Genomic DNA, 22,457 nt, shown 5'->3' with positions numbered 1-22,457 from the left:
ACAGACTTCTTTTCCCGGGCTGCTTTCAGGATTTTCTCTTTGTTGCTAAGACTTGTAAATTTTACTATTAGGTGACAGGGTGTGGACCTATTCTTACTGATTTTGAGGGGGATTCTCTGAGACTCCTGGATTTTGATGCTTGTTCCCTTTGCCATATTAGGGAAATTCTCTACAATAATTCTCTCCAATATACCTTCTGTTCCCCCGTCTCTTTCTTCTTCTTCTGGAATCCCAATTATTCTAATGTTGTTTCATCTTATGGTATCACTTATCTCTCAAATCCTCCCCTCGTGGTCCGGTATTTGTTTGTCTCTCTTTTGCTCAGCTTCTTTTTTCTCTGTCATTTGGTCTTCTATATCACTAATTCTTTCTTCTGCCTCATTTATCCCAGCAGTAAGAGCCTCCATTTTTTATTGCACCTCATTAATAGCTTTTTTAATTTCAACTTGGTTAGATTTTAATTCTTTTATTTCTCCAGAAAGGGCTTTTATCTCTCTGGAGAGGGTTTCTCTAATATTTTCCATGCCTTTCTCGAGCCCGGCTAGAACCTTGAGAATCGTCATTCTGAACTCTAGATCTGACATATTACCAATGTCCGTATTGATTAGGTCCCTAGCCTTCAGTACTGCCTCTTGTTCTTTTTTTTTGTGGTGAGTTTTTCCGCTTTGTCACTTTGTCCAGATAAGAATATATGAAGGAGCAAATAAAATACTAAAAGGGTGGCAAAGACGCCAGGAAAATGTGCTTTAACCAAATCAGAAGAGACCCCGAATTGTGGCAGGGAGAAAGGGGATAAAAAGAATTTCAGAAAAAAAAAATTAAAAAAAGAAAACAAATAAAGAAAAAATATAAAAAAGAAAAAAAAATATATATATATATTAGACTGGTGACTAGAACAGGGTCACCCACTTAATTCTGTGAGTATTTTGGTCTCTTAGAAGAAACTATCTCCCAAAATTTTAAATAATGAAAAACATATATAAGGTAAACACAATGAAGGGAGGGAATAAGCCTATAAAGACGAGAAAAAAAATTTTTTTAATTTCTAAAAATGGAGTTAATAAAGTAAGTTGTTTGGGAGAATAAAGAAAAAGAAAGTGGAGAGAATTTGCTCGGGCTGGAGACTAGAAGAAGCCCGGAACTAGATTTAAGGTATATTTTGATCTATTAGAAGAAGTTGTACCCCAAATTTTTTAGAAGAAAAAACACTATGTGTATACAAAAAATAAAGTTAGATACAGTGAAGGATAAAATATGACTATATAATGAAGGTTCAAAGAAGATTATTTTTTTTAATGAAACTTATTGTTAAGGTAAACTAGTTAAAAAATGTTAAAAGAGGAAAGGGTAAAAGTTAAAAAAAAATTAGCAGAAGAAAAAAAAATTAAATAAAAAAATTAATGAACTGTAAGACCTAAGAATCATGGGGAGAAAGCCATGAATTCCATGCTTTGCTTTCTCATCCTCTGGAATTCCGCTGTTCTCCTTGGTAAGTGAACTTGGTCTTGGCTGGATTTCTTGTTGATCTTCTGGGGGAGGGGCCTGTTGTAGTGATTCTCAAGTGTCTTTGCCCGAGGCAGAATTGCACCGCCCTTACAAAGGGCCAGGCTAAGTAATCCGCTGGGGTTCACTTTTGGGAGCTTTTGTTCCCTGAACGCTTTCCGTAGAGTTCCGGAAGACGGAATGAAAATGGCGGCCTCCCAATCTCTGGCCCGGAGGAGTTGAGAGCTCAGGGCCCCACTCCTCAGTGCACCCTTAGAGAAAAGAGCTCAATCACTCCCATCTCCCTGGCCTCTGGCCACACTCCGAGCTCACCCAGTCTGTGACCGGTTCAAGGTAACCCTGAGTTGAGAGCTCACTCCTCGGCCCCATCTCTGTAGCCGGCTTCCCTGCTCTAATACCTGCGACTCTGTGACACTCAGACACCCCCGATCCTTCTGTGACCCCACGGAACCTGGGGCCACAATGACCCCATGTGGGCTTCACCCCGGTTTAGTTTCTGGAGCGATATCCTTCAGTGGAGCAGACTTTTAAAAGTCCTGATTTTGTGCTCCATTGCTCTGCCGCTTGCCGGGAGCCGGCCCCTCCCCCTGCGGTCTATCTTCCGGTTGCTTTGGATTCACTTCTCCGCCTGTCCTACCTTTCAGAAAGCGGTTTATTTTCTGTTTCTAGGATTGTTGCTCTTCTTCTCTTCGTTCTCCTGTTGGATTTGTAGGTGTTCGCAATGGTTTGATAAGCTCTCTAGCTGATCTCCTGCTACCTGATTTCGTCTCAGCCTGCTACTTCTCTGCCATCTTGACTCCTCCTCCTTTGTTTTTGATGTAGTCCTGGTGAGTGGTAAAGTAATCCAAGTATAAAATGTAAACTTTTTAAATGTAAAATTTTAAAATTTTAATATGCCAGCTTCTGATCTCAAATATACATACAGAAACATAAGTTCTCTGTAGTCAGCCATGTGTGGGCTAACAAAAAAATGAATTGGAATGTGTGTGTAATTGTGCACAGTGAACTTTTTCTCCTCAGCAGATGTACAGTTATTTTGAAGTGAAAACAAGGATCTATATCTCAGGACATTATATTTAGGTGGTCTTATTTTTTCTAAGAAAAAATAAGAAAAAGTGAGTAAAAAATGAGGACAAATTTTAAATTCAAATATGTAAACACATTTTTGTCAAATGTATATTTTTAAATTCTTTGCTAGTGTCCAGAAATTTTGTCAGAATAGTTAACAACTCTGGGAATTCCACTTTTAGATGTGGTCATACAAGTACGGATCATCATGTGTTTTCCAATTAATTGGAGAATGTTTTAAGAGGGGATAATATTTAAAGAATCTAAAACCTAGAGGATAAAAAAAGCACACATCAAGATCGGATTTATGTGGATGAGTGAAAGAAATTTACAGCAAATGTATCAAAGAAAGCAGAGAAGTCCTACTATGGAGCAGAATGAAAGACATCTTGTGTTACTGCCCATGTCTCCCATATGTAAAAGCATATTTTAAAATGTGACTTTACTTAACATGATCTTCTGGTTTTCTTTTTTTCTCCTACATATTTTTCATAACACAGCTGAATTTCTTCTACATGTGTTGAGTGTAAAAAATCTGTTTTCTATTAGAATTTAACATTTATTTGGTTGCAGTTCTTTAATGACATGTAATCTTATAAGAAGGTTCTTCTTTAATAAGATGTTATTTTAATGAGCTATATAATATATGCAATTCTGAAGTTCTTGCATACACGTTGAAAGAAAAACAAGCATTCCTTAGCCAGAGCTCTTTTTATTCTTTGCAGGGGAAAAAATTGAATAAGAAACATCTTTTGCACTTTTCTATGTTAGGAACCAATTTAAACTTGGTTAGATACCAGAGGAAAAAAATTTCAGGTAGACAAGAAACCTCTGAAAAGATGAGTCATGAATAAGCATTTCATTTTATCTTATCTTATCTAGTGTGCAAGGAAGGATACTGTACAATCTGAAGCTACACATTTTCAGGGACCTGTCAAATGTCTGCCAATATTAGTTTTTACATGCTTTGTGTAACAGGCCTAGGGAATGAGCAGTCCAGGTTTGAGCAAAAAAAACCCACAGGATTCTGGGACAGAGTTATCCAGGAAACAACTGCATTTGGAAAATTCCTTCTCAGGAATTTAAGTTTCCTAACTGGGATCCAGCTGGAGTTCAATCAGAAAAGCAGAGCCTCTAGAATATACAAGGGACAATCTTATGCAATTCACAGGGGCTTGGTGAAGAAGTCCCTACCTAAAAGCCCCATTTTTTACATATGATGCTGGAGCTTAAAGTGTACACGGCAGGTAAGTGAGAAGGACAGATGGCTGGGCCCAGGAGGTGGAGCTCAGGAGGATGGACTGAAACCTGTATCAGTTCTTATCGCCTCTGACCTTGGGGATGTGTGTGTCCCATAGGAGCTGAATGCTTTGTCATGAGCTAAAGGAAGATTCAGGGGAAGTCAGAGCACTTGTTGGCCTGACCGAAATCTTTTGCCAACAGGATGACCCAACAGGTAGGCAACAGCACAGGAGAGCCATGAAGATGGCTGCCTTCATTTCTGCCCTCCAAATCTACCATGAGAATCTGAAGTGTGGCCAACCCTAGGGAAACAAAGGAAAAGGAGTTCTGGGAAATGTTTAGCCTAGCCAAGCTGACACATTACAAAGCCTCCCCCACTTTTTTCTTGGTTCCCTTTCCTTGTCTTACTCTTGCTCTTTGCCCTTATTTTTCTAGATATTGTCCGAGTGTTTCTCAGAAAGACTGTGTAAAGGTAGGGTTTTTGTTTGTTTTACTTCTTGCTTGTCTGAATTGTCTTTATTCTATCTTCACACTTGATTGCTAGCTTGACCTTGTGGGGTCCTGACTGGGAAAATATAAATTCCCTCAGAATTCTAAAGGCACTCTTTCTATGGAAAAGCATGATGCTACTATGAGTCTTAGTTCTTTTTATGTGATTTTGTTCCTTCTGGAAGCTTTTCATAACTTTTCACTATCACTGTTCAAAATTCCATCATGAACAAGGAACTAAGACCGCACAATTGCATGTTCATGTCCATTCCCTCATGAACACCCGTGCCAAAGGAATGGGTGCTTTTTGTCATTTTTAAAAATTCACTGTGCTAGACACTAAATAGGCTCTTTCAACTTCATCTCTTTCATTTATGAGAAGCATTTCTCTATTTATTTCATCAATTCTGTTACCCTCTCCCCCGTTTCAGCCTTTACAATTACTCTTGAATTTTGTGGTTCCTCTAAAACCTCTTCTAATAAGTTGTAATCTTTTATCTTCTCATGTATCATTTCTATTTGCATAGACATTGTAGGTTTATGCCTTTTTATTTCTTTGCTGTCGTTTTAAAAGTGGAGAGAGCACAGATAAAGTGTGTGGTCAATTCACCATATTTAACAAGGTTTTGGTAAAAATTTTCTGTTTAGGTAGGGGCAGATCCATATTGATCTTTGGGAGAAAACTTCTTTGTCTTGGTGGGTGACACCTTAATGAGCTATTATTATACAAATTACAGCCTATGTTATATTCTAGAAGGGGAAATTTGTTGATATAAAAAGCAAAATTTCTCTGCATAATCCTATAAATGGTTTCTTTAATGTGGGCATAGCTGTATCACCAGTGATTATGACTTATTGGCTGGGAAGAGAGAATTCCCCCCCCCCCCTTCTTATGAAGAAGTAGAGGAGGGGCACCTGGGTGGCTCAGTGGGTTAAAGCCTCTGCCTTCAGCTCAGGTCGTGATCCCAGGGTCCTGGGATCGAGCCCCGCATTGGGCTCTCTGCTCAGCGGGGAGCCTTCTTCCCTTCCTCTCTCTCTGCCTGCCTCTCTGCCTACTTGTGATCTCTCTCTGTCAAATAAATAAATAAAATATTTTTTTAAAAAAAGGAGAGGAGTTAAGGATAGGCTATGGTCAAGGATACTTCTGCACATGGGAGATTACACAGCCCCTTCAATATGGGAGTAGTTTGAGTCCGTGGGTAAAATGAGAGAAGACTCGTGGGGGACTTCTGTGGAGAAGAGAATAGTCATAGTTATTATTCCTGTTTACATTTGCCTCCTCCACATTGAAATTTCCTTCCATTATCCCCAACTTTCAGAACAGTTTTGCAAACATCACAGGCTGTTAAAAGCTTGTGTTGGGGTTTCAGAAAGGGGCTTATGACCAAGTCTAGTATATATTAGGGAAGGAGAAGGACAAAGTAGTCTTTTCCCACAACCACCACCTCCATTTTGAAATCTACCTGGTGGCAACAGCAGTATTTCAAGACTCCACCATGGTCCCAGAACATTAGGAGCTGGCCAGGAACAGAGCAACAATATTTTTACATGATAAAATGGGTTTTCCCTTATATAATGTTATGTATCAATTTTACTTCAATTTTTTTTTAAAGATTTTTTTTTATTTATTTATTTGACAGACAGAGATCACAAGTAGGCAGAGAGGCAGGCAGAGAGAGAGGAAGGGAAGCAGGCTCCCTGCTGAGCAGAGAGCCCGATACGGGACTCGATCCCAGGACCCTGAGATCATGACCTGAGCCGAAGGCAGCGGCTTAACCCACTGAGCCACCCAGGCGCCCTCAATTATACTTCAATTTTAAAAAAGGTTTTACTAGATTAAAAAAAATACTATTTTTGGGTTTTCCAACTTGATAATTACAGTAGCTTTGTCACTGTCTGCTTAGAGCCACAGAGGAGCTGTGAAAGGGTCCCTAACTTAGAGGACTTTGTATCCAAGTCTCAACTCCAATCTAGTTGACTCACCCATTACATGTATTTGTCAATATTGCCTAGTTATACATGAACTCCCCTAACTTTGATATAAAACTTCAATCCCCATTATGTTCTAGGGAGGTTCCTTGTAGATAATAACAAATGGGCAAAAGAGAAGAATTTAGGGGTACCTGGGTGGTACAGTTAAGCTTCTGACTCTTGATTTTTGCTCAGGTCATGATCTCAGGGTTGTGGGATTGAGTCCTGAGGCAGGCTCTGAGCTCAGTGCAAGTTAGCTCGTCCCTTTCCCTATGTTTACCTCCCCTCCCCTGCCACAACCACCGCCACCCCACCCCTGTACCCCCACCACTCACTCCCATGCGTGCACACTCTCTCACTCTCTCTCTCTTTCTCAAATAAATAAATAAATAAATAAAATCATAAAAAGAAAGAACATTTAAAAGTGGAAGTAGGTTTTAGGGACTATTTGATCTAATAGCTTTGTTTTATAAATAAAAAAATTGAGGTCGAAAGAGCCATGACAGAGAATGAATATCAATGCAGTTCTCTCAATTTTCAGTAAATTGTTTCCACTCTTTTGACTATACCGTTCATACTGAATGGTGTGGATTAATTAATTCAGGAGCTATTTACTTAGTATCCATTAATTTTAAGTTTTCACTAGTTATATAGATAATAGATATAGGATGATTCACTATAACATTGGTTTAGTTTTACTAATTTTAAAATGCTTTTCTATGGAAATTTCTCAGACCTATTCTCTATGTGAATAAGTTTTGTATTCTTTGAGGACTCTGTCTGAGATGATACCTAAACTAACATTTTAGGAAGTTTTATTACCTTCCCCAGAGAACGCTCTGGTAGTTGCCTGAATGAAGATAGTTCTTGACGACCTTTTTGCTTGATATGCTCCACTCTAAATATTTCAGTAAAAGGCATGTTTTGAGTTTAAGAAGTGATCATTGTATTGAGAGCACACAATTTTTAAAGTTCCATAAAGGTTATATCTCCCTGAGTTGGGAGTAAGGTTGGAAAATGTAGCCAACAGAAATACATACTGGTAGCACCCATGTAAGATCAGTTGTCTGAGTAAGATCAGCTGTCTGAGTCTAGCTCACAATGGGGCTGAGAACAGACATGTTCGCTGCTCCAGCCTTGAGCGGACTGGAGATGGGGAGAGCTGGAATTAAACCTTCCCTCTGGGACTGGGTCAGGTATCAGGTAGTGGGCAGGCGTCCAATTCGCAGACACAATCCAGGGTTCAGAGGGTTTGTATGACAATTATGCATAACCGATGTATGAATTCAGAGAGTTCTCTGTATAAGGTCTTCCAAAAGACGAAGGAGAGAACTTGTCAATGCTCATCTAATCCTGTCCAGGAGCCAGAGTGACCTGATCTTGCTGCAACTGTACCTGTTGTCCAGTGGAAATATTCTTAGGCCAGAGAAGAAAAGTATATCTAATTACTTTACTTTGAAAAACAAAACAAAACAAAACAAAACAAAAAAGCCTCTGAGATTATCCAATAGCCTTTATCCATGTTCTTTGTGCACCCAAACTACTTTTGACTTGCTCTCCAGACAGATTTTGTCCATCTATGAGGAATCTTCTGTGCAAATTACTAAGCAGATCATCTTACTAAACAATTCTCTTTTTCTAAATTAATGTGTTAGCTTTTCTGTTCTATATATCCCTTGGGAAACTGTTGAATGTAAGTTAGTTCCCAGGAAACTAATCATATTTAGGGTAAGTGCATACAAACCAACTTTTAGAAAAGCTAATTTAAGATGTCAACCTTAATAACACCACTATTCTGTTCAGTGAAGCTGTGTCAAGCAAAATTTAAAGCTGTGCCTAATGTCTGCATTCCAAGCTTTCCTGTTTTGGTCCATCTCCAACACTGAATCCAACCTGCTCCTCTTATAGGGTTTTCTCACACATCTTCCAGCCAGTGATCTCAGGTCCCACTCTCATTTTATAGGTTTGGTACAGTTGTGCAAGTTCCCAAATTTGACCTTTCCTATTTACAATTCTTCCCCTGTGTTCTATCAGTGCATCTGTGCACTAAAGAAATAATATTTCTCCTAGCAGGCTCAGTGACTATCATGCTTCCAGGGAACATTGACCCTAGATTCTGTCCTTATTGTCTGATTTGCTTCTTCGAGGTGTTTCTTGAGGCAATGAGTCTAGCCAACTCCTCAACAGACAGCATTATCCATCTTTAATTGTGAAGAGCACAGATTCTCAGCCCAGGTGTCTTTGAATCCTGGTTCCCCCATGTGCTACTTGTGTGACCTTGGGCAAGTTACTTAAACCTTTGTGCCTTGGTTTCCTCATTTGTAAAAGGGAGATGATAACAGTATCTGCTCATAAGGCTGTTGTGGCTGAATGGGTTTCTGTGTTTCCCATGTCTGATACATAAGTGTGCCACATGTGAGACCCATTGTTATGGCTACTACAGTCCCTTCTCTGATGATGTAAGCACAGGGCTTACTTATTAAATACCTGACTGGGAAGACAGTAAAAGGGATAAAAGGAGGAAAGAATAGGTTTGTATTTCAAAATACTTCATTTTACCACTGGGGTAATTATCAAATCAGCCAAATAATCCCATACTTTTGTTTTTGACATTTAATGCCAGCAGCTTGAATTCTCTACAATTATGAATGTATAATTTCCTCTCCTGTGTGTGTAAATCACTTTGTCAGGGAGGAAGACTTTTCCTTTCAACTCTTCTATATTCTTTGACTATTCTAATAATTAAATTAACATATGACAGAAGAGCAGGAGAGAAACAAACTTTGTATGTATAAGAGCCCCAAAGACAGAGACCTGAAAGGCAGACAGGCAGTTGATAGCAGATAGTGGTTTTTCGCTTCAAAAGGAGAGGAAGAAAAGCCACTGAAAAATGAGTAGGGCAAAAGTTTGATAAAGAAATGTTTGCCATGCCATGCAGATATGTCTTTCTTTTCTTTCTTCTCCTTTTCTTTTCTTTTTTTTTAAAAAGATTTTATTTATTTATTTGAGAGAGAGAGAGCACATGCACAACCCAGGTGGGTGGGGGAGGGGCAGAGGGAGAGGGAGAAGCAGACACCCCACTGAACAGGGAGCATGACCTGAGACAAAGGCAGATGCTTAGCCAACTGAGCTGTCCAGGTGCCCCCAGTTATGTCTTTTTGACAAAAAGTTCTTTGGTATTAAGTCTCTCCTGGTACAGACCCTCTATTTAAATTCTTTTAAGCAGTTAAAGGGAAGGTAAACAGCTCTTCTTGAGTCTTTTGAGCCTTGATTGTCTTCAGCTCAATATAAGCCACACCTCAAAATGGCTTCCCCCTCAACTTTAACCTGTTTTTCTTTCCAGTTAATCATCAGGATTAGCTTTTTCTTCATAAACTTACAATTTCTGAGTGAGTGGCAGGAAAATGTTTAATGGGAAGGTCAAACACTGGCAATATTTGAGTGCAGAAAACAACAAACAACAGAAAGAAAACACAACTTCCATATTTTACTGGAATCTGAGTTAATAAATAAGGATCACAGAACGAATAGCAAACAAAAGCTTCCGTTACATCAGAACAAAAAAAGAAATGATAAACCTGGATTTCCAGTCTGAAACTATTACTCAACCAGTGGAACTAACAAGTTGAGTGTTACACATTCGAAAATCCTCTAGAGTTTAAAACAAAAGGAACAACTCGTTCGGGGTGTAATTGATGCATACACATAAATTTTGTAATTTTGCACCTCAGGGAATTTTTGTTTTTCTTAAAGATTAACTAAACTGGCCATTTCATCTTGGCAATTATTAGCTTGCCACATTTTTTATAACTAAAAATATTAGGCTTTTCTCCATATTGTAGTTGAAATGACATTTTAACCCATATCTTTACAGGTACAACTTTATTATCATTTGTACTATAAAGCAAATCTTCCACTGAACTTTGGTTTTACTTAATCTTCAAGTGAGCATTATCAAGTTTATAGGCTTTTCTCCATATTGTAGTTGAAATGACATTTTAACCCATATAGGTACAACTTTATTATCATTTGTACTATAAAGCAAATCTTCCACTGAACTTTGGTTTTACTTAATCTTCAAGTGAGCATTATCAAGTTCAAGTACAAAAATTCTCCAGATAAGCACAAATATAAGAGTTTTTAAAAATCAGAGATGTATTTTCATGAAGATACATTATTAGATCTGTCATGAAAATTCATACAAATAGGAGGGAAAAAAGGAAAATATCTGGTACTGTGTCATTAAATCTCTGTTTTTAGCTTTCCTTCCAGTTAAACTGATTTCCTCATTTATTTGTTTCTGGATTAAAGCCAGAATCAACATTGTCCCTATTTCTAATCAAATAACAGAGAAGTAATTACAAATTCTGAATGCAGTTAGAGGATCCTGGGAGGCAGAGTGACAACACCTAGTCTGAGCTGTGTCTCTGACTCATTTTTTACTTCAGCAAGGTATTTAACATCTCTGTACTTTTGACATAATTGTAATAATGCTAATTGATTATGTAGATATGATATTAAGCATAACTCAGGAAACAATCATAGGCTCTTAGGAAAAGTCAGTTTAACTTGGGAGAAAACCACCTCTGTAACTTAGAAAGTAAACTTAGAATTATATCTCCTTTCTGCTCCTAGCACATTTTGAATGAATTGGATGAGAATTTGATGTAAATAATAGGATTTGCAGTTTTAATATACAAGATAGAAAATAAAATGGAAAATGTTAAAATTTCCATTCCAGAAGTAAAATTTTCAGAAATGCTTTTATTTTTTTTCTATCTTTTGGGAATCAAACTTATTTAGCTTTTTAGGCTTTCACTGAGTGTAAATGCTTAAAATAAATTACAAAGATACTGTCATATTCCATTTTCAGAAAAATGATAAAAAAATTTGGAAGAAAATGCCTAAAAAGAGTCTCTAAATCTGTGTTTATGGGTAAATTTTTAAGTAACTGTCTTACATTAAGGGTGTAGTCCATTTGTAAATGCTAACTTACTAAACATGGTTCTTTCAATAGCTCTTTCTCCTTATTTCTTTTATCTTGCATCCTTTCACAATAGCTTGCTTAAAACACCATTTTTAAAATTTTTTACATTAGTATATATTTTTGCTTTGTAATTTTTTTTAAAAGTTATATATTAGCTATACAACTTTCCAGTTTAAAACAATATTTTTGCCTTTACGTTTAATCCTCTATCAAGAAAGTTTAAAAAATTAGGGGCACCTGGGTGGCTCAGCAGGTTAAGCCGCTGCCTTCGGCTCGGGTCGTGATCTCGGGGTCCTGGGATCGAGCCCCACATCGGGCTCTCTGCTCAGCGGAGAACCTGCTTCCTCCTCTCTCTCTGCCTGTCTCTTTGCCTGCTTGTGATCTCTCTCTGTCAAATAAATAAATAAAAAATCTTAAAAAAAAAAAAAAAGGAAGTTTAAAAAACTTTACTGAGGAGGAAATTGGATTTTAGAGACTTAGAATAATTTATATCAAATAATATAGTACTCAAAAAATAGCCATTTGAAAACTATTTTAGTTTTATAAAAATTGAAAGTTTTGAAACAGCCTAAAGCAAAAACATTATAAAAGAAATACAACTGTATAGTGAGGAATTAAATAATATAATACCATTTTATCATGAACCAGATTTACAAAATAACAAGATTTACTATGGTGAATGACAGAGACCAGACTTTCAAAGCATTTGAAATACCTAATATCTAAACATTTCTTCAACATTGTAGAAGATGTTTAGAGTTATGATTACAATGGGTGGGGGCTTGCCTGGGGGTTTTAGGCCATCGTTTCAGCTCAGGTCGTGATCTCAGGGTCCTGCGATGGAGGCCTGTGTCAGGCTCTGGGCTCAGCATGGGGTCTGCTTAAGACTCTCTCTCCCCGCTGCTGCCCTGCCCTGCCTCAAGCATGTGTGCACACTCTCTCCCTCTCTCTCTCTCAAATACATAAATAAATCAAAAAAAAAAAAAAAAAAGGAATTACAATTGGGCACTGAAGAATTTTTGATAACTTGAAATATTCTCAGGAATTATTCTAAAGGTTATCAAATTAATATGATGACTTTAAAATATATATTTATAATGACAGATTGGAAGGCCTTATTATTGAAGGAGCTGCCAGACTAGAGGTTTTGTCCTTTCTCTGGGAAAGATCAGATGTGATGATTTTAATGGAGATGAAATGGAAATTTCAGGACACCAAGAGACAGAGCCTGCCAAAACATTTTACTGGACCTTTATTTTCTACCAAGTCTCATGTGTAGCACTATGTATACGTGTTATACAATCTTCCAGCATCTCCCAGAGCTCTTTCAACATACACTGTCTCTTATACAAGAGCCAAAAGCAGACACAGATATAAGACCATAATTTGTTTTGAAGGTCTTTAAGTTTTTAAGCTAATTTATTCATTTCTTTTTTTCCTTTTTTTAAAATTTTATTTTATTTATTGTTTGTTTGTTTAAAGATTTTATTTATTTATTTGATAAAGAGAGAGATCACAAGTAGGCAGAGAGGCAGGCAGAGAGAAAGAGGGAAGCAGGCTCCCTGCCGAGAAGAGAGCCAGATGCGGGTCTCAATCCCAGGACCCCGAGACCACGACCTGAGCCGAAGGCAGAGGCCCAACCCACTGAGCCACTCAGGTGCTCCTATTTTATTTTTTTCAGTGTTCCGAGATGCATTGTTTATGCACCACACCCAGTGCTCCATGCAATATGTGCCTTCCTTAATACCCACAACCACGCCCTCCCAACCCCTAGCCCCTTCCCCTCCAAAACCCTCAGTTTGTTTCTCAGAGTCCACAGTCTGTCATGGTTTGTCTCCCCCTCCGATTTCCCCCAACTCACTTCTCCTCTCCTTCACCCAATGTTCTCTGTGTTATTCCTTATGCTCCACAAGTAAGTGAAACCATATGATAATTGTCTCTGCTTGACTTATTTCACATTTATTCATTTCTGAAATAAAGTACTTGACCTCACAAATACAGAAAGGAACTTGATGAACCAAAGAAAATATATTAATTTCAGCAGATAGCATAAACGCAAGTCTGGAAGGCACAAAAATTTCATAACTTTGAATTATGGACTCCTCAGTATTTTATCTGATAGCTTGTAGTGGATTAAAACAATGAAGATCTGATTGCTATCACATAAGAAAAATGAGACGTTATTTTTACCACTGGAAAGAAAAAGAAAAAGTCCCCATCAATAATCCAGGAAAATATATTGGTTTCTTTTCAGTCAGGAGAACAATTTGAATCAGAGTCAGAATGCTTTCTACTTCCAAAATCTCTTTATGTGTTTTTTAAAAATATTTTTATTTATTTTCTATCTTTATTCTCTTTTGCTTGCTTATAATAAACAATTATTCTTTCTTCTTATTTCCTGTAACATTGGAAAACTTCATGTGTTTTTAACTCTACCATTGATTACATGTTAAGAAATTTCCATCATGTGAGGGGTAACTTTTACTTTTTATTACTTGAACTTTATGACAAATTTAAAAATTAAATGATAAATAACCATAAAAGTACAAATGTTATTTTTAAAAAATAACAGCAGAGCTGTTGTAATTCTGCTTGGGAAATACATTTATTACCAAATGAAAAGTATGAGTCAAACTAATAATTTATTATGAGATAGGTATGATAATAGCTTTAGCCCATTAAGATGGCCTAATTTTAATTATATTAGGTTTTAAGTTTAAAGTTTTTCAGTTATTTATTTTCTCTTGGGATTTTATAAATTCAAATATCTCTTTAAAACTGAGATAAGCTGGCACACACCACAATGTCATATTTGCAAATCAATAAAAACTTTACAAAAGCCATAGTTTATTAAATATTCTCAGTCACTGCTGAAGGAGGGGAGATACTGGAGGAAATCTGATAGAGACATCTAATAAATTCAGCAGACAAAAAGAATTTGGTCTCAGGCATCTGGGTGGCTCAGTTGGTTAAGCATCTCCCTTTGGCTCAGGTCATGATCCTACATTGGGCTCCCTGCTCAATGAGGAGTCTGCTTCTCCCTCTTCCTCTGCCATTCCTCCTGCTTGTGCTCTCTCTGTTGCTCTCTTTTTCTCAAATAAATGAAAATCTTTAAAAAAAAGAATTTGTTTCTAATAAACAACTGTAAAATTATAATAGCAGATGCTGAGAAGTTCTAAAATTCTAACTTCAATTCATAAATTTTCTTCTCATCAACTCACCAAATATTTTGTCGAGTACCTGAACCAAGTTGAATTGCACCCCAGAAAGTGATACATTCAATGCTAATTCCCATTACCTGTGAATGTAACTTTATTTGGAAATAGCATCTTTGTAGATGGAATCAAGTTAAGGTAAGGTCATATTGAATTAGGACAAACCCTAATCCAGTGGTCTGGTGTCCTAGTATGAAAAGGGAAATTTAGAGGGACATGCAGAGGGAAGATAGCCATGTGAACAGGCAAGCAGAGAGTAGAGTGTTGCTGCCACACACCCAGGGATGCCAACAATGGCTGGCAGCCACCAGATGCTAGAAGAGGCAAGGAAGCATTCTTTCATAGAGGCTTTCAGAAGGAGCATGACCATAGTGACTCCTGAACTTCACACTCCTATCCCCCAGACATGTGACAGAATCAACTTCTGTTGCTTTAAGCCACCTGCTGTGTGGTAATTTGCTACAGCAGCCCTACAAAACTGATACAGTACCTAACCACCTACCAAGCAGTGGGATACAGCAGAAATAAAAAGAATCAAGTCCTTCATTTCATGGCACTTATATAACATAAACATATATATATATATATATTTTTTCTTTATATTTGAATATATTTTTAAATTTCCTTATTGATGAGGTGTTCCTTTCTTGACATATTAGGTTGAACTATAAGAAATGGTGTACATTTGGATGTTTTTGACTTTCCAAAATGGCAATTTCATATATTTCAAATTAATACACATATTACATCTCTAGGCATTTGATTACTCCAGGTACTTTGTATGAGGGGAAACATACAACATTTGTCCTTTTGTGTCTGGCTTGTTTCACCTGGCATAAAGTCTTCAAGGTTAACATTTCATTGTGTGTATATATCTTATTCTAATCATTCATCTGTGGATGGACATTTGGATTGTTGTCCACACACTTTTTGTCTGTCGTGAATAATGCTGCTATAAACATTGATGTACAAATAATGGTTCATATCCCAATTTTCAATTATATCTGTTTTCTACGTATAGAGTGTTACTTATTTTTCTTTTTACAGTGAGAATTTTTAAAAAAATATTTATTTATATAAGTAATCTCTGCACCTAAAGTGGAGCTCAAACTCATGACCCTGAAGTCAGGTGTCATCCACTCTTCCAAATGAGCCAGCCAGGCAACCCTAAAATTAGAATTTTTACATCATTATTTTTTTAATAAGTAGTAGAAATTTATTTCTCACAGTTGTGGGGGTGGAAAGTCAAGATCAGGGTACCAGTATGATTGGGTCCGGTGAGAACCTTCTCCCAGGTTGCACACAGCCATTTTCTCCACTTATATTTTTAAAAAATTTTTAAATTTTGATGTACTATCTGTTGGCTAAATGAACATAATTAAATCATAATTTTATCACAGTCTTATTTAGTACTGAAAAATATGTTAACTGAGAGAATTAGGAATAATATTAAAGTCTAAGGACAATTACCTCTCTATTTTGCAAAAAGGTAACTCAGAAGATAAGCAGTGCAGCAGAAAACACTGCCCTTGAAGTATTTATGATTCAAGTATGGAAATATTACATATATTTTATAAACAACTAAGACAAGCTCAAGTCTTGCATGGAGAGCTTTTCCTTTTTGATAATCTTTAGAGAGCACCACTCACCATCTCAGCTTTTCTTAAGAAAGATCAGTCTTGTTTCCAATGAAATATTATACTATTAATATTCTAATACTTATATATAATATTTATTAATACTTTTATTAATAAATTTACCTTATATAATATATAATAAATTAATATATAGTGTTTTGTTTAATGGTATACTTATTTATTAATACTTAGTAATAATAATTAATTGATTGATAATTGTTGAAATTTAATACAGACAACAGTAGATACATTGACAACCTATATTGTTTTCCCAAGTGATTTATGGAGTATAGTCATTGAAAGTAATTCAATTCTTTTTTTTTTCATCCCATTTTTTTCCATCTTTTATTTTGATGGGTGAAAGGAAGAAACATGTTTTAGGGACAGTGGTATTTTATAGGGCCTTAACTGCATATAATTAACATTTAAATGAACAAGAGTATACCACTGGCATAGCTAAAGCTATAAGAAAGTAAATCTTACTATAACAGTATTTGACTGCTCTGCCTAATTTGAAAGGTGGAAATGTCTCCATACCTAAATATATACAATATATCTGAAGTAAATTGTTTAAATTGTAGTAAGATTTTATGCTTCTGTTGGCTTTTTTTTTCCCCCCACAAACAGACTGTTGACAGATGGACCAATGGTAATGACAGATCCCTCCAAGAACTCCCTGACAAAAGAAACATGAGACTACCCTCATGATGGGAATAAAAATGTGTTTGTTTATAACATCAGATGCCCTTGGTTAGGGTATTCATTTCTATCTGAATTTTGCTAAATTTGCTCAATATCTGCAATGCCAAGTTGAGGACAGTACTGTATTGTAAATAAGGCTCATTAGTTGGTGTTGGCATCCGGAAGGAGATGATTTTGTCTTCCATGACAAGTGTAAAAGCCATCTAGAAAAGTTTTAAAATATAATTCCAAGATTATCTTATCAGTTGGAAAATATTAATTGATAGCAAACCTATTCATCTTCCCAATTGCTCATACTTCTGTTTCTTGGCAATTCTCTTCTCACTTCTCTCCCCTCTAAAAGCTCGGGGGTGGGGGGCGTAGAAGGGAGGGGGCTTTTTTTTTTTTTTACATTGGAAGCCATTTTAATGCCATAATTAAACCCAATTTCCTGTATATTTTAATCTAAGCTAATATTTTATTGACAGAGAGAGAAAGAGGGTGTGTGCACGCATGAGTGGGGGTGGGGTGGAGGCACAGAGGGAGAGAATCTTAAGAGACTCGACACCCACTACAGAGCTGACATGGGCTCAATATCACCACCCCGACACCATGACCTGACCCAAAATCAAGAGTGGAACCCTTAACTGACTGGGCCGCCCAGGTGCCCCAATACAAACTAATATTTTATAATGTAATTCAATATATTTAATATAAGCTATATATAAAAGCTTTTAGTGTACATAGCATCTGACATTAAACAGGTACCCCACAAATGTTTGAATTTTAAATGGTTACTAAGATCACAGAGTAAAATGTCAGTTCACCTAAATTAAGTTACTATAAATGATATCATATGAATGAATAAAAGGAATGACTCACTGAAAAAACTGGATCTCCAAATGCTTAGGAGAGCTTTTCTGCAATGAGTTATTACATGTGTTCTTGTATTTTGTCTGACTTCTTTGCCCACTTAGCAGTGTGATTTATACAGCACTCCACTTCTTTCTGTACATTTGGTTATTTTGGTTACAATTTAGATAGAAGGATTAAGTTATAACAGGTAAATTACACATCTTCATGGAAAATTGATTGCTATTGTTTCTCTCTCTCAAATTAAAAAAAGGAGAGAGGGAAAAATGAGTGGGGGTGGGGTAATAGAGAAGATAGAGAAAGAATTTTAAGCAGGCTCCTCACTCCATGCAGAGCTGTATGTAGGACTTGATATCATGACCCTGAGATCATGACCTGAGCCAAAATAAGGAGCTGGACGCTTCACCGACTGAACCCCCCAGAGACCCCTTTAAGTGTTTCTGTTTAGACTGTGAGGTAAATGCAGATACAGAAAGAAACTTACTATATACCTCCCTTCAGAGAGAACTCCTTTGAAAGAAATAGGCAAAATTTAAGCCTCTGCCTCTCTAGTGTGCATGAATGAGGCTTGCCAACCCGTGGGCTTCTCTGGAGAATGATCAGGCAAGGACAAGGCGCTTCTGTTGGAGAATCACCCAGGGTTAGCCTCTGATGATCTTTCCCGTGAGCCTATTCATTCCTCCAGAGAGGAATCCCATGCTCTCTGGCCTGGAAAGTGGCGGGAGGAATAGAGAGTGGGCTGCCTGGCTGCCAGGACAGTAGTATCCTAGTAGGGTGTGTGTGTGGGGGGGGGGGGGTCGGGGGCTATTTCAACCTGTAGAACCAAGTACTCTCCCCTGACCTCCCTCGTGCCTGTGGTCCTGCTACTCAGAGCCTCTCTGGTTCAATCTTAGTGGAAAGTAAGCCTTGTTGTCTGATGCGGTGAGAGAAACAGTATTCATGGGCTACTCAAGGTTTTGGTGAAAATCTGAGTGTCAATCTGTCACCTCCAACCCTGCATTTGAAGCAAACTCATGTCTTTAGCCCTGAACCAGGCTGGGGAATCACAGGGCAAGTTAGCCTGCTTCTTCTGCCGCTGCTCATCCCGCAGTGTTAGCAGCCTTGCCAGCTCCCTCACGTGCTTTTGACATCCACAGATGTGCTGACATTGCATGCCTGGAGTTTCCTCTGCTCCCTTTCTCTATGACCTTGTCCGTTCATATCTTCATTGTGAGAAAGAGAAAATAAATTCATGTGTTCAATCCAACCAAAAGTCTCCACCCCCTTCCTAAGGCTTACTTTCAAAAATGCACAACCCATTGTTTTCCCCTTGACCAGGATAAACATAGAGAAGGAAGGAGGAAGTATTGTCACTGCAAACAGACCAGTTTTATGGAAAGGAAAGGACATTTTCACCTCTGAGAAAGATTTTTCCTTCCTGGAGAAAATTTTCTGCAGAGGCAACTAAACTTTTATCTGGTTCATTGTAACAAGTTACATGCTGGGGATACAACAATTAGCAAGGTGGGGACTTTGCCTTCAAAATTCTTATACTCTTTTTTTTTTTTTTTAAAGATTTAATTTATTTATTTATTTGATACAGAGCGAGACACAGCGTGAGAGGTGAACACAGGCAGGAGAAGTGGAAGAGGGAGAAGCAGGCATCCTGCTGAGCTGGGAGCCCTAGGCCCACTGCATCCCCCGACTCTGGGATCATGACCTGAGCCAAGCGCAGACCCTTAACAACTGAGCCACCCAGGCGTCCCCAAAAATCTAATCCTAAGCAGTTAAAAACATGCAAAAAACTGACCACATGAGAATTCCATCACCTGGCACAGTGCCTGGAACAAAGCAGGCATGCAAACAATGTTTATCGAGTGGATAACTGCTATTTTGGTCTGTAAATATAGCATGGGTCACAGTGGCGGAAGTAATTAATTTTGTCTTGAGGGGTGGTCTGGGAATGTTCGGTTTCTATATTTAATTACATATGTTTTCACGTAGACTTCATTTGTATTGTCCTTAATTTCCATTTTAATAGTTATTTTCATTCCTTGCTTGAAACATGGCCCTTCCGAGGCGGCCATGTTTAGTCTTCCACAGGGTGTAGCGCAGGGCAGAGCCCAGAACTGATAATCAGTAAAGGCTTGTGAATACTGCCATTCCCTCAGATTGCCCCTGCTACCGGGCAGCTGTCTCCTCTCCTGCCAGATTCACCCGAAGTTCCTTTGGAGAAGTGCATGTCTGAGGAACAAATGAGTCACAGCCACGCTCAGGAGCAAGGCTGATGTTCACCACAGAAGAGCACACAGGAAGGCCCCCATTCGCCCATGCAGCCTGTTTCCCTGTGTGTTGCAGGGCAGCTCCTGTGGAGTTCAGGTTAAGGGCATGGGCCGTCAAGGTGGAACGCCTTCAGTCCGATTGCTGGGTCTTCCATAAACTGGTTGTGTGATCTTAGAAAAGTGACTTAACCTCTCTGATCTTTTCATTTGTATGATGAGGTTAATAGTACTTGCCTTAGAGAGTTATTTAAGAATTAAAGTAGATGTTTATAAAATACACAGCACAGTTCTAGACTTAGAGTAAAAAAAAGGTCAGAAGTAAAAGTATACAGTTATATCTAGCAGACTATTACTCTCTGTAATGCATGAATTTCACATATTCTAAAAACTCACATTCTAATTTACTTCCCAAGTGCTTCCCAAGGTGGCCATGTTAATTGTCTTTCCCATTCTTTAACTGTTTTTGTTGGCCTCAGAAGGACTGGGAACTAACTTCTTTGTTATAATAGACTTAAAGTTTTTTATATATTAAATCCATAAATCATTGTTTCTCCAACTTTGCAAAACATTGGAATCAACAGTGTTTTAAAAATTCCATGCACCTGTCACCTTTAGACATTTGATTGAATTCCTGGGCATGGAGATTTTTTTTAAGCTCCCCAAAGGATCCTAGTGGGCAGTAACATTAGGAATCACCTTTATAATTACATAAAAATTGAGAAAGAGATACATGAAAAGACCTAGGTCATAGGTTCTATAGGATAAAAATAGGCTAACAAATAATTCAGTTGATTCCAGTTCTTTTCTGGAAACCACAGGTACAAAATCCGTTTGAAGATTATGCAAACATTTCTGCCCTTCTAGGCTCCTTAGCTTCTAAAATTTATGAAAAATCACTGGCAGCACACAGAACTTATTTTGAGGATGAACAAAACTTTTCATCAATATTCATGACCTCAAAAGTGATTTTATTGTATTGTATTGTATTGTATTTTTGAGAGAGAGAGCGTGCACATGAGGAGGGTGGGGGAGTGTTGAGTGGGTAGAGAGGATCCCAAGCATGTTCCACGCTCAGCACAGAACCCAACCTGGGGCTTGATCTCATGACCCTGAGATTGTGGCCTGAGCCAGAATCAAGAGTTGGACCCTTTAACCAACTGAGCCACATAGGTGCCCCTCAAGAGGGATTAAAAAGAAAAAAAAATCAGTAAGTGGTAAAGTGAGGTTTCCTCTACAACTTTAAACAGAGCTTAAAGATTTATATCCCCTTGGTAGCTTGACTATCCATTAAAACATCAAGAAAAATAATGCATATCACCTTAGTTGTCATTTTTCCCTCTTCTTCTTTTAAAAATAAAAGCAGTTTTCTATATACAAGATGAATTACAGTTCCTTAGGCACTTATCCTATGACAGAATATCTAAAAGTATTTCGTCAAGATTGCCACAGTCCTGTCAGGTAGAAATTATGATTTCCATTTATAAGTGAAGAGCATTTTAGTTGGTTGCTTGAGGGCACACAGCTAGGAAGTGGCTCAGCCAAAACATGGAGCCAGGTCTTTGTGTTTAAAGAGCCTTTGCTTTGTCTGCACAAGCAGCCCATTAACCACTGGACACTCAAAGAGAGGCAGGGTCCCTTCTCTGTTTCTGCAATTGAAAAGAATCTATCCTACTTAAGGTAACAGAGAGCATCATTCTGTATGAGGGAAGGGTGGGAAGTCCAGGAGAATTTCTTGAAGACTCTCAGACTGGAGCTGGAGCCACATTCGACCTCATGGATCATGTTGAGCCTGAACCCAACACTGGTCTTGTGAAAAATTCACAGTAAAGATGTTTATGAAATTTCTTTTGTTCTTGTAGCTGTTTCAGTGGGGAAGATGGGGAAGATGGTCAGTTTCATTCTTGTCACCACCATTCTGGTCACGGGCATGGAAAGCTGGGTAAGTGCATTTATTTACATATTTATAAAACCTGCTTTGACTTGAATTTTCTTTTACTTTGTAGAGAATCTTAGTAATGTGTCACTGAAAAAATTAACTAATGGGAAAATACGAAGAAATTTTTTGTGAAAGCACCTGCCACATCATAGGCACTTACCAAGTGATGTAATTTTTTTTCTCAAAGTAAAAATCTTTCTGAACTTACTGGGACTATTTGGGTAGTTAAATAATGTTAGAAACTTGGTGAGCCTGGGCAGAGGGTTAAGCCTCTGCCTTCGGCCCAGGTGCTGATCTCAGAGTCCTGGGATCAAGCCCCACATTGGGCTTTCTGCTGAGCAGGGAGCCTGCTTCCCCATCACTCTCTGCCTGCCTCGCTGCCTACTTGTGATCTCTCTGTCAAAATTAAATAAAATCTTAAAAAAAAAGTTAAAAAAAAATAATGTTAGAAACTTAAAACTAGGGGCGCCTGGGTGGCTCAGTGGGTTAAGGCCTCTGCCTTTGGCTCGGGTCATGATCCCAGGTCCTGGGATCGAGCCCCGCATTGGGCTCTCTGCTCAGTAGGGAGCCTGCTTCCCTTCCTCTCTCTCTGCC

The 22,457-nt window shown here is 37.9% G+C and overlaps 1 protein-coding gene across 2 annotated transcripts in view; it reads left to right on the top strand.

Annotated features, from left to right (window-relative positions):
* Positions 1-22,457, top strand: part of LOC111144630 (fibrinogen like 1) — a 61,421-nt gene that overhangs the window by 21,359 nt on the left and 17,605 nt on the right. The window contains exons 1-3 of one of the 2 annotated variants that reach the window (XM_022499028.1): positions 3,970-4,027; positions 4,249-4,285; positions 21,787-21,866. In XM_022499028.1, the coding sequence (XP_022354736.1) occupies positions 4,016-4,027; positions 4,249-4,285; positions 21,787-21,866 (129 nt within the window). In that variant the 5' untranslated portion in view covers positions 3,970-4,015. Of the gene's footprint in view, positions 1-3,969; positions 4,028-4,248; positions 4,286-21,786; positions 21,867-22,457 lie in introns of those variants that run through there. The other variant, XM_022499029.1, reaches the window with a different exon arrangement.

Source organism: Enhydra lutris, unplaced genomic scaffold (genome assembly GCF_002288905.1).
Source record: "Enhydra lutris kenyoni isolate GAN:26980312 unplaced genomic scaffold, ASM228890v2 scaffoldscaffold11, whole genome shotgun sequence".
In the NCBI taxonomy this organism is placed as follows: domain Eukaryota; kingdom Metazoa; phylum Chordata; class Mammalia; order Carnivora; family Mustelidae; genus Enhydra; species Enhydra lutris.
Note: the sequence above shows the minus strand (reverse complement) of the source record. Positions and strands in the feature narration are given on the sequence as shown.